Raw genomic sequence first — 12,793 nt, 5'->3', positions numbered from 1 at the left:
AAGTAATATTTTATTTGAAAACAGAATTTTTTTTCTGATTAAAAGAAATTGAATATCACAGATCAAACCCAGTCTCTCATATGTGAAGACAGTGAAATCTAACTAGAAGTGATTAGCCCATTTACACACATTTGTGTAGGTGTTTCACTGCAATGGGGGTTCTGAATCAAGAAGGCTAAAATTCAGCCCACATACCACTTGTTAAGCCCTACATTCTGGCACCAGATCACACCTACCTGGTGGAAGAAGTGTCTTTTGGCATTTAAACAAAGGCTTTGGTTATAAAGTCTCTTAGTTGTTGTACTTAAACTAGGAACCAAGTCCACCTGAATCCAAGGCCAGTGCTTTTTTGAGCCTCTTTAACTACCAGTCCCTCTTGAGTGCACCCAGGGATTGCATCTCTTAGGCCCAGAGGCTCATCTGAATTCCCAGGGATCCTGATAGCCACGTGAGGCTTTCCTGCTTCTTCAAAATGACTTCCTTATCTCTGGGGATGGGACAGGAATTCCCAGCTAACCAACATTTCTTTGAAATTCTCAAATTTCTAGAGGGAAGGCAGCAATACTTTCACCAGTCCTCCCTCGCCCCAGCATTCCCTTTCCTTCAAACAGTGCCTGCGGAATTCCCATGGCCCTCCCCCAGGTACCTGAGAGTCACTTCCAGCAGTGACTCCAGGGCAAGACTGCCATGAGCATGGAGGCTGCACAGGATGCATTTTCCAAAGCGGTGTGGATTCCAGACATTCCATCCTTTGGTTCCTATGTTACCTGTTTTTGTCACAGTTTGTGATCAAATTCTTACTTTGGAAAATGTGGTCTCTGCAACCATGGCATTGTTTTCAAGCCAAAGGAAGAGTTTGGATTTTGAAGTCAGATAGACCTAGGTTCAGATCTTAACTTGGCCACTTAGAAGCTGTGAGATGTAAGACATTCCACCTCCCTGGGACTTGGCTTTCTCATCTATAAAATGGGAATAATTACAACTAGAGTTATAATTGTTGAGAAGACTAAAAAAGATGATGAATGTGAAACACCAGCACTGCTCTTGTCCTATAACAGTTGCTAAATAAGCAAGAGTTTACCTTTCATCTGGCCTATTTCATGGCCTTAGAGTGGGATAGATTGATGAGGCCTATGGTTATACTTGAGGACCTATCCCTATCTCAGACACACAAAAGCACTTACTACACACCCACCCACTCACCCATGCGCATGTGTGTGTGTGTGCGCGCACACACACACACACACACACCCTCCCACACACATCTGTATAGATGAAATCTCACCGCTAAAAAGTCATTCTTTTAGGTCTAGGAAGTAACAACGTAAGCCAACTAAAAACTATGGTGGCTTAGTTGACAGCAAACTCCATTGATAGGAGACAGGAGAATAGCAACCTAGGTCAAGAACAGCAGGAAGGGTGAGTGAAGCCCTAACAATATTGGTAGAAGGGGCCTAAAAAGCAGATTCTTATTTTATCCCAAGGTGGTCTTAGAAAGGATGTAGTGGTGCACGATGGACAGTGTGAAGCAATAGATTTCCCACTAGAAATAAATCACACTGAGGGGGAGGGAAAATGCCATTAGGCTGTACTTTGTTCTAACAAAAAGTCAAGTGAGAATTCCCAGGGGTTCATTTCAGTGATGGCTGCCTTCCTCCCACTCCTGACAGAGCAGGTCTCCACTCCAGAAATTAAAGTGTTAAACAAGACCCAGGAGAACGGGACCTGCACCTTGATACTGGGCTGCACAGTGGAGAAGGGGGACCATGTGGCTTACAGCTGGAGTGAAAAGGCGGGCATCCACCCACTGCACCCAGCCAACAGCTCCCACCTCCTGTCCCTCACCCTCGGCCCCCAGCATGCTGACAATATCTATATCTGCACTGTGAGCAACGCCATCAGCAACAATTCCCAGACCTTCAGCCCGTGGCCCAGATGCAGGACAGACCACTCAGGTGAGTACACTGGTGGCAGCCTGTGTGCCACCTGACCCAATTGCTCCCCAGTCATGGCATTCACCTTAGTAACAATTTTCTTTATAGTTTGCAAAAGTTTACCATGTGCATTTAGTGAGCTCACTCTCATATTGACTAGCGTGGCATTATTATGCTCATTTCGCTGTTGATGAAACCAACAGGAGGTGATAGAGCCAGAGCCAGAGCCTAAGTCTCCAAGGCGTAGCCTTCTCTGCCTCTTGCTTTGGCTCCAACCTGCAAGGTTGGCTGGGTGAGGGAGTGCAGGTGGGCGGGCCTGGCTCCCAAGTCTATGTTCCACTAATGCTGGGGCAGTTCTACACCATCAATTAGTATTTATTGATCACCTACCTGGTTAGAAATTGTGAATAAATATGATATGTGATCTCTCCTCTCTAACAATTCATTGTAAAGATAAGATGTAAAACATGTGCTTAATAATGAAACACAGGATATAGTTAAGGGCTTCGTTTTATGGAATGGACTGTGAATCCCATAGCAGGACCAGGGGAGTCAGAGAGACTAAGACCTGGACTGTGAAGTTTGAAGAATAATGATAAGTTGCATAGCGCTTCATCATTAGCAAAACACTCTCAACTGTATAATCTCTTTTGATCCTCACAATAACCTTGCCAGATAGGTGTTATTCTACTTTCATTTTACAGATAAGGAAAGTGACATTCATAGCATTTAAGTACCCTCCCCAAGTTTCTTTGGCTTGTAAATAGTGCTGTTAACCCCTAAACCTACATCTTCTGACTGTTCTTCCTCTAGAAAGAAAAGCATCATTATTCTGTCAGCAAAAGGAAGACAGAACTTATTAAGTAAGCCCATTTAACCACTTGGATACAGAATAGAACACAGGCCCTTTTTTTTTTTTTTTTTTTTTTTGAGACGGAGTCTCGCTGTGCTCCCAGGCTGGAGTGCAGTGGCGTGATCTCGGCTCACTGCAAGCTCCGCCTCCCGGGTTCACGCCATTCTCCCGCCTCAGCCTCCCAAGTAGCTGAGACTACAGGCGCCCGCCACCACGCCCGGCTAGTTTTTTGTATTTTTAGTAGAGACGGGGTTTCACCATGTTAGCCAGGACAGTCTCGATCTCCTGACCTCGTGATCCACCCGCCTCGGCCTCCCAAAGTGCTGGGATTACAGGCTTGGGCCACCGCGCCTGGCCTGGCCCTTTTTACTAACAGATCTTGTGTCCCTGCCTCAGGCAGGTTCAGGGACAGTAAGACCAGGGTGCTTGCTCTGCAAGGCATTTCTTAAACCCTGACATTCTCCTCTCTGCATCCACTGGGGGGTACATAGGAATCGTTCCAATGGGTCTTCTGTCTACAGTAGCCATGGCGTCCATGTGGAGGGCTTTCCCAGGTGGTCGTGGTTGAGGGACAGGGGAATTCAATCAAGTAATGCCCTTCCACATAGCACTGCCTGTCACAGAGACTGCCCCGGAGTATTCCCAGATGGACTGCTGGGAAAATCCCACCTGGCCTCCAGTGTGCCCCTGGGAGTTCTTGAATGAGTCTAACCCCCTGCATGTTTCCTCCCCAGACATTTCATAGCCAGAGTCCCCCGTCTGCTCACTTACTGGCTATGTCTGGCTGCTTGCCCACCTTGCATACAAACCACATTCAGAGGCTACCCCCCAGTTCAGAGCGCTCAGCCTACCCATAGTCATTTAGAAGGTGCTGGCAGGACAAGCAAGCAGTGCAGCATAGTGGGTGACTTACAGAATGTGGGCCTGGAAGTCCTAGGGCCAATGCTGCCCTTTCTACTTACAAGATCAAGTCCCTCTGCCCTTCTGAGATTTAGATTCTTCATCTCTAAATAACAACAACTGGTGGGTCATTGCGGTTTACTATGTGCCAGTTATGTGGCATTTCAGTTAATCCTCACAGCAACAAAATAATATAGATAGTATTAGTATCCCCATTTCACAGATGAGGAAACAAAGCTATAACATGGTTAAGTAAGGTCACACACAGAGCAAGTGATGGAGCTAGACTTTCCGATTCTGGAAGCCTCATAGGCATTAGTGAAAGAGATAATGCACTTAAAATGCCTTATAAACCATAATGAAATGTAATTTTTATTTTAAAAACTACATAAATATAAAGTATTTTTTAATGTTAAATGAGGAAGCAGCAACCCTTACCTCAGCACAGCCATCTCTGGGTATAGCTGCCCTATTAGAGTACAAAGACAGGGCACTGAGTATTTTACCCTGGCCTATCCCAAAAAAGGGGCAGAACTTTCTTCATGCTCCTCAGTGTAGTTTAAAAAGAATTTATTAGTGCATACCAAAGTGTTGGTGGACCATAAAGCTTACACTAAGGGCACTCAGCTCAGAATGTTCTAAGAAAACATGTGAAGATGGACTTACCCATCTAAGCCACTCTGAGGACCAAGAATGCACCAGCAGGAACCAGATTTACTGAGTAGGAAGCAGGTTCTTGTCAGGAGTGGAGGGACAGGAAGCAGTAGAAACCTGGCACCATAGGAAGGGCCCTGTCAGGATCTTGGCTCGGTTTGTAAGAGAACTATCTAGCCGTTTCCCTCTCTTGGGTCTCTGTTTCATCCTCAGTAAAATGAAAAGGGCGAACAAGTGAAGTCCCTCCCAGAGTCAACAGTCCTTGATTCAGTGTGTGTGTCAATAAGAACTGCAGATAGAGGCTTGCCACTGTGTATGAGTTTGCTAAGGCTGCTGTAACAAAGGACCACACACTGAGTGACTTAAACAATCAAAATGTGTTGGCTCTCAGTTCTGGAGGCTAGAAATCTAAAGTCAAGGTGTCAGCGGGATTGTTTTTCTCTGAGGGCTGTGAGAGAAAGATCTCTCCCAGGCCCCTCTCCCTCCCTGGCTTGTAAATGACTGTCTTCCCTTGTCTTTTCATATCATCTTCCCTCTACGTGTATTTCTGTGTCCAAATTTTCTCTTCTTATAAGGACACCAGTCATATTGGATTAGGGCCCACCTGTCTCAGTTTGCTAGGGCTGCCATAATAAAGTACAACAGATTGGGTGGTTTAAATAACAGAAATTTATTTTTCTCCCAGTTCTGGAGGCTGGAAGTTTGAGGTCAAGGTGTTGGTAGGTTTGGGGTCTTCTGAGGCCTCTCTCCTAAGCTTGCGTATGGCTACCTTCTCACTGTGTCCTCACCTGGTCTTTCCTTTGTGTGCTCACACCCCGGTCTCTCTCTCTTTTTCCTGGTGTCTGTGTGTCCAGATTTCCCCTTCTTATAAGGACACCAGTCAGGTTAGATTAGGGACCACCCTAATGACCTCATTTTAACTTAATAACCTTTAAAGACCCTGCCTCTGAGGTCTTTGGCGTTAGAGCTTCAACATAGAAATTTGGGGGAAGGGAGATGCAATTCAACCCATAACATCACCCTAATGACCTCAGTTTTACTCAGTTAACTCTGTGAAGACCCTATGTCCAAATAAGGCCGTAGTTTAAGGAAATCAACATATGAATTTGGGGAAACACAATTCAACATGTAATACAAGTAGAGATGCCTCCTCCCTGCCCTGCCAGCCTGCAGGGATAGGTGACCAGACCTTCCCTGCCTCAGAACCAGATCACACGGCTGGTTTGTGGCCTGCCCTTCGCAGTATACCAGGTTGCCTAAATACTGAAAACAGAATTTTATTAGTACGTTGATTTGTGTTTGCAAATGAATAATGCATACTACCAGTTCTTAAAACACGGCACTTAGTTTGACAAAACATTTACTGAAGCTCTACTATATTCCAGCATTGTGCTAGGGGCCAAGTACACAAAGATAAAAAAGACATGATCCTTTATTAACACTGTCTCGGGGGATTAGAGAGAGCATCCCAGAGGATGTGACATAAACTAGGTTTTAAAAATAAGTAGAAATTACCCAAGCTGATGAAAGACATTCCAGGCAGAGGCAGGAGCAGATACAGCTGGGTCTTGCTCTGTATTATCTTGTAGGTGATAGGAACTAATAAAGAGTTTTAGATAGAGGAGTGACACCATCAGTCTTGCTTTTCAAAGAGAAACTCCAGTAGTATTGAGAACAGACGGGAGCAGGGAAGAAGGGGAAGAAAGAGAAACTAGTTCCTGGGGGCCATTATTGCAGTCATCCATCAAAATGATGAGACCCGAGCCAAAGCAGCAACTGTCAGTTAACAAAGACTTTTTTCCTAGGGCATACAAAGGGAAACCCCAGTCTTGGGATGAAAGGGTGGGGTCTGAGGGTTTATTAGAGGTTGCTTCACCATCTGTCAACAGGACAGTGATATTAAGACATTTTTCATTTTCATTAATGAAAATCTCACAGCGGTTAATGATGTGATGAGACAGAATGCAATGTGATGTCAGCACTGTCTCTTGACAGGACTCACTTAAGTGAAACCATGCAAAAAGTTGTATGTTCCATGAAATCTTTTTCTTTAAGTGACATTTGTTCAGGTCATGCATTCATCCTTGTTCCAATTGCCATTCCAGTGTTTTAATGTCTATCGTGATGAAGCATCTTTATTGCAAAGTCCAAATCCTAGGGTGCTATGAAGTACTCTGGCTAGGTCATGTGAAGCCAGTGGATGTGGGTCAGCTCTGGACCGTGTGTGACTTGCTGCCGTCCTCAATGACTGTATTCTGAAATAGATATGGCTGTGCTAGAATGAAGGAATCTAAAAAGGAATGCCCCTGGAAGCTCATCTTGAAGAGAGGATCTTTTTCAGTAGATCAGCAAAACGCTGGCTCAGCACGTCTGAGTTAGCTCGGTAAAAGAAAAGGCTGACGCCTGCCAGTGAGCTCGGAGGCTTCCCCTTTCTAACAAGGTCATTTCTTCAAATAGGGAGTTCCCATTGTTTCCGAGTCACTTAGATGTTCCAAGCACAAAGACAGGTCTCTCTCTAGGGTCTTCCCAATTTAGCGAGCGTAGCAACAATGGTGGAAAGAAAAAACCGGAAAACTTCACACAGCCCAGAGCCTGGTAACGGGGCCACACCCGCTACAAGGGAAGCTGAGACACATAGCTCCTAGCTGAGCAGCTACATGCCCAGAAAATACTCATATTACCACGAAAGCATGAGCGAAATCGCACTGGAGCTAGTAGCCTCTGCAATACTGGTTATGAGAGATTTTTCTGGAAGCTGTGAACTCTGTAAAATGTTCACTTGGATGGCCCCAGAACTTAAATTAGTATACGGTTCACGAGCGTCCTTCCCCACCCCCAGTTCTGAATGGAAACTGCCACGAACAAGAATGTATCTCTTGAAGATGGCAGCCTTTGCTGACAGAACCACATGAAAGGCAGGAAGGAGATCAGGCATGCTCCCACCGTTAGGCTAACATCGCAGTATCTCTTGGGTGAACTACATTTGTTTCTCAGATTCTTTTTAGTTTTCTTCTTCATCTTCCCTAAAAAAACACAAAAAATAAGATTTGGGGACTTGAGAAGAGAGAGAGAGAGAGGGAGACGCTTTTGTGTTTCTGTGACAACAGACTTAAAGAGACAAGAAAAAAAAAAAGCCCTCTGGCTTTTTCCCTGGAGGTGTGACTGTCTGCCAACTTATCACGTTTAAACCACAGCCAATAGGTGGGGAGGGCCCAGGGTGGAGACTCCAGCAAAGTACTCTTCCCAAATGGCATGTGAGTTCTTGACCAGCCTGCTCAGTTGCCTCTAAGAGCCTTGGGAGTAGGGGGAGTTCCAAACCTCTGGTTCAGAAATGTTCAGGTAGCATTTCTTTGTGAATGAAGGAGACAGGAGCTTGTGGACCCCAGGACAACTTTGATTTCTCAGCATCACCATCCAGAGAGGCCTCCCCACATGACTGAGCAAAGAGAAGAAGAGCTGGAGCTTCTGCCACAGGAAATGGTGGTTTGAAAATGGGAGCACAGGTGAAGCGCCGATGGCACAGACACACACTTGCCTCCTGGCTCCATCTTGTCACTGTAAAGTATAAGCCAAGTGGGTCACTGCCCCTTCCCTTTGATTCCTGCCTTGGGCCATTCAGCAGGTGACGCTGCATTCCTTCTGGTAATTTTTAAACAGAAAGGCACATGACAGTCTTTTCCCAGATCCATTTTTGTGGACTCTAATTTAATTTAACTTAGTTCATCGAGTGCATATTGAGTTCCTTCCTGCCCTATATTGTTTCAGGTGGAATGGAGGATACAAATAAAGAATAAGGTACAGGGCCTACCTTCATGGAATTTGCAATCAAAGTGGGACTTCTACATCTTACTAGGTAGAAAAATATAATATTTAAAGAAACACATTATAATCAAGGAACTGCTACTAGAATTCCTCTTCAAAAAGGAATCATATTTGTTTAGGATAGTACCTTAATAAATGCTAGAAGGCAGGTGGACACCCCTGAGGAATCTGGGTGTGGGTTGGATGGCTCTGTATGAGAATGGAGGAAGATGATGCTTGTGCAGAAATGGGAAGAGAAAGAGAGGGTCTGAACCTGCTGGGTGGTGAAAGCTGCCTGGTTCACAATGGAATTTGCTTCCTGGGAGCCTTCAATCTTCAGTAGAGAACTTAAGCCCACAAAATTACTGGTGTAGGTTTTTTAAAAAAGGTTTTTTGGTTTGTTTGTGGAAACTGATCGTATTAGTCTGTTCTCATCCTGCCAATAAAGACATACTTGAGACTGGAGGATTTATAAATGAAAGAGGTTTAATTGGCTCACAGTTCCACATGACTGGGGAGTCCTCACAATCATAGTTGAAGGTGAATGAGGAGCAAAATCACGTCTTACATGGCAGCAGGCAAGATAACTTGTGCAGGGGAGCTCCATTTATAAAACCATCAGATCGTATGAGACTTATTCACTACCGTGAGAACAACACAGGAGAACCACCCCATGTTTCAATTATCTCCACCTGGCCCCACCCTTGACACATGGGGATTATTACAATTCAAGGTGAGATTTGGGTGGGGGCATGGCCAAACCATGTCACCGACGAAAGGACTAAACTTTGCACCCAAGGAAGCACAGAGTAGAGCTGGCAGAGTTATACGAGCAAAGAGTTAGAGAACCACAAGGAAATTACTTCCAGAAATGACAGAAATCACGTGCAGCTTGACCTGAACAAACTGTAATAGTAGCACTTTTTTCATATTTATCCAAATTCCTAAGAGAATGGAGTCTCTGACATTTGATTTCCATGTAAATATAATTAGAAAATAGCAACAAATGGATGAGCATCAAGTGTAAAAATACTTGGGCCTACTATACAGATAGGGAAACTAAGTCGTAAGTAAAGAACAGATGGGACTGAATCATCTCTGGACACCGGTGAAGAGACTCCTTTGGACTTGAGATCAAACTCATTTTCTTGTCTTTCCAATCAATCAACAAGAATTTACTGAGACTCTATTATGTACTGAGTACTGAGAGAGCTGTTAAAGTAGTGTAAGAGATGTTCTCTGGCCTCCTAAAACCTAGCAACTATTTGGAGAATTGAGGCTAGCAGAAGTAATTGACACTTACTGACCACATGATGGATTCCAGACATTGCTCTGGGCACTTTCCATACATTACTGCATGGGTTTCTCAGAACAACACTGTGAATTTATTGTTATGCTCATTTTATAGATGAGGAAGTTGAAGCCACAGAGGGTATGAGTAGCTTATCTGTAGTCACAGAGCTATCAAGTGGTAGACCCACAATATGAACCTATCTATCTGGCTCCAAATAACATCACTGAAAATGATCTCCATGGTAAAGATGATGTTGCCAAAACTCAGGTTCTAGGATACATGACATAAACCACTGGTGCTGCAGCAGTCCAAGGGAAAGGGAAGAACAAGATCTGGGATGGTCAGGAAAGGTGACAGAAAGAAAGGAAGATTGGCCTGGGCATCAAGGCTGGGCAGGCATGGTGGACAGCTTAGGGTGCAGCAGGAAGGAGAGTATGGGGTGTAGCCTGGGGCCAGGAATGAGCATGCACTGGATGGAGGATGATAAAGGATGGGTTGGCTGCTCAGAGGGCTTTTGACTAAAAAGGTTTGAGTCAAAAGAGCTTTGACATCACATCACTACTGCCCTCTTTATGGGGACTATCTGGAAGGCTGGCTTTGAAAATCTGTAGTTCCCATCTTATTCAGCTCTGCTACTGACTTTTTCTATGATTCTAGATACTCCTGTCTGAGTCTCAGTGTCCTCAAAATAAAATTAGTGCATTGGGTGAAATAAGCACTATATTATAGTTCCCTTAAGGTTAAAAAAGTCTACTGTTCTTATTTGTATCCAAAGATTAGAAAAAAAATAGAATTTATAAAATATTTTTCCGGACCATGGCCAACTTGTCTCTCAGATCTAGATGGACTGGCAGATGCTTGTCATAGGACAAAGGTAGCAGATTGCTTTCATCCTCTTAAGACCCTAGAAAAGATAGAGAGGGCTGGCGTTCTCATCCTGAAGCCTTGGTGCCGCGCGTCATCGTTAGTTCCTGTGAGTTGGTGGGCAGCAGAGCAACCAACATCAGGCGCGAGGGACAGGAGGCTGACTCGCCAGGCATTACTGATGCAGTTTTAGTTCAGAGGTACTACTTTGTCTGTTGGTTTTATTTTTTTAATGTCAAGTGAAATTGGAGAGAAATATTATCTTTTAAAATGATATAAATGGTGGGGGTGTTTCTTCTCAAATCAACTGTTGTATTGGAAGTTCCCAAAGTATCTATGATAGAAGAGGAACTAGTCAAAATAGTAAGTGCTACTATAATGGTTTGCTGAATCAGTTCCATAGGCTGACGAAACACAAACTTCAGGCTATTGGCTTTCCTTCTTATCCTAGTATTAGAGTGATTTCTCCAGTGGTTCCTGGTGTCAATATCATAAACCTTGAATGGATCAATCTCTCTCAAACACACACACACACACACACACACACTCCTGTGCAGAGGGTTCTCAGTGACCATAAGTCACTCAGAGTGGAGCTGATTCTTCCTCCAGCATCAACAATGATTCCAAATGTCATGCTTTATACAAATTCAGAACTCTCTGCTTGTCCCTTAACTTTTTTTTTAATCAGAGCATATGACTGTTGAAGTTGGTATCTGGCAAAATTAAAACATTTAATTTAGAGGACAGAACCTATAACCAAGGTGTTTGCAAAGTCAGTTCAGTAAGATTCCTTGGGCTAACTTGATGTATGAAAGGCCCAACGAGAAAAAGAATCTTTTCAAACCCAGAAGGCAACTTCTGGTCAGCTATCAGGCTGGAGACCCCTTTGGATCTTGTGGGATGCATTTTATGAATTCATTGAGACTGTCTGTATCTTTGGTCGACTCTGTAAACATCTGATTGTGTTTGACACTTACTGACCACATGATGGATTCCAGACATTGCTCTGGGCACTTTCCATACATTACTGCATGGGTTTCTCAGAACAACACTGTGAATCTATTGTTATGCTCATTTTACAGATGAGGAAGTTGAAGCCACAGAGGGTATGAATAGCTTATCTGTAGTCACAGAGCTATCAAGTGGTAGACCCACAATATGAACCTATCTATCTGGCTCCAAATAACATCACTGAAAATGATCTCCATGGTAAAGATGATGTTGCCAAAACTCAGGTTCTAGGATACATGACATAAATCACTGGTGCTGCAGCAGTCCAAGGGAGAGGGAAGAACAAGATCTGGGATGGTCAGGAAAGGTGACAGAAAGAAAGGAAGATTGGCCTGGGCATCAAGGCTGGGCAGGCATGGTGGACAGCTTAGGGTGCAGCAGGAAGGAGAGTATGGGGTGTAGCCTGGGGCCACCATGAATCAGTTCCATAGGCTGATGAAACACAAAGTTCAGGCTATTGGCCACCATGATTCTGTTCCTTTGGAACCCAACGATTTTTCTTTCAATTTCTGTCCCACAAATTCATCACAGGTTCAACAACAAGCAGGCTTATTCCACAATCATCCTCATAAGTTTCCCTTACACATTAATGTTAGCATCTGGTGTTACTCTATTTAGAACCTTAGTGCGAATATTCTACTTAGAACTCTAGTGCTTCAGCTTGGTCCCCACTGTTTCATTACCCTGGTGTAACTTTTCCCAAGCCCAAAAGTCTCTCTGACTCTCCAAGAATTCTGTCTTTAGTATTTAGCCACATTTCTACTCCTAAATCAAGCTCTAGTTCTTGAGGTTCTCCAGGCTGTTTTCCTTCTCCATAAAATGGGAGTAATGAGTGTACCTACCTTGTAAGATTATTGTGAGGATTAAATATGTCAGTATACGTGATGCACTAAAAATATGTGGCCCGTTGCAAATGTTCAATAATTGTTCATTATTATCTTATTGAGCTACATGTCTTGTTTACTGGGGGCAATAGTTCTCATTCACTGTTTTTCAAAGTGTTGCTCCTAGTTCAAAAGAATTTGATAAAGTGGGTAAAGGAGAGAAAGCAATACAAGTTTTCTTTCTGATTTTGAGCCTTGATGATTAGTTCTCAGGCTAATTTTAAACATGAAGATGATTTAGAGGAAAGACTAAATACTTTCCATTCAGTTCAGGTCTGCTGGGTTCAACACAGTTATTTTCATGAAAGGACAGCAATAGCACTATTATGTTTATTTTTAAAATAGATAAGTAAATCTTTCTTCCTCCCAGTGTCTCATGAGAATAGTGTGAATTCACAGGAACGGAACATGGAACCATTATGTTCTCTTTACCCAAAATGGATACAGGACACATTAGCAATCTTAAGATGGAGAAACTGGGCAGAGAGATTGACTTAGGAGAGATGAAGATAATTTAATTTTAGATATGTGGTAGTTGAGTTAAAAATAAAGTATTTGGATAGAAAAATCTTTATGAAATTAAGAATGTGAAAGTATA

At 43.5% G+C, this 12,793-nt stretch overlaps 1 protein-coding gene across 2 annotated transcripts in view; it reads left to right on the top strand.

The window, feature by feature from the left end:
- SLAMF1 (signaling lymphocytic activation molecule family member 1) overlaps window positions 1–12,793 on the top strand; it is a 39,436-nt gene that overhangs the window by 10,371 nt on the left and 16,272 nt on the right. For both annotated transcript variants that reach the window (XM_031654621.1, XM_031654618.1), the window contains exon 3: window positions 1,671–1,955. In XM_031654621.1, the coding sequence (XP_031510481.1) occupies window positions 1,671–1,955 (285 nt within the window). The remainder of the gene's footprint in view (window positions 1–1,670; window positions 1,956–12,793) is intronic.

Source organism: Papio anubis, chromosome 1 (genome assembly GCF_008728515.1).
Source record: "Papio anubis isolate 15944 chromosome 1, Panubis1.0, whole genome shotgun sequence".
Lineage (NCBI taxonomy): Eukaryota > Metazoa > Chordata > Mammalia > Primates > Cercopithecidae > Papio > Papio anubis.
The sequence above is the reverse complement of the archived record's forward strand: the minus strand, read 5'-3'. Positions and strand labels throughout refer to the sequence as shown.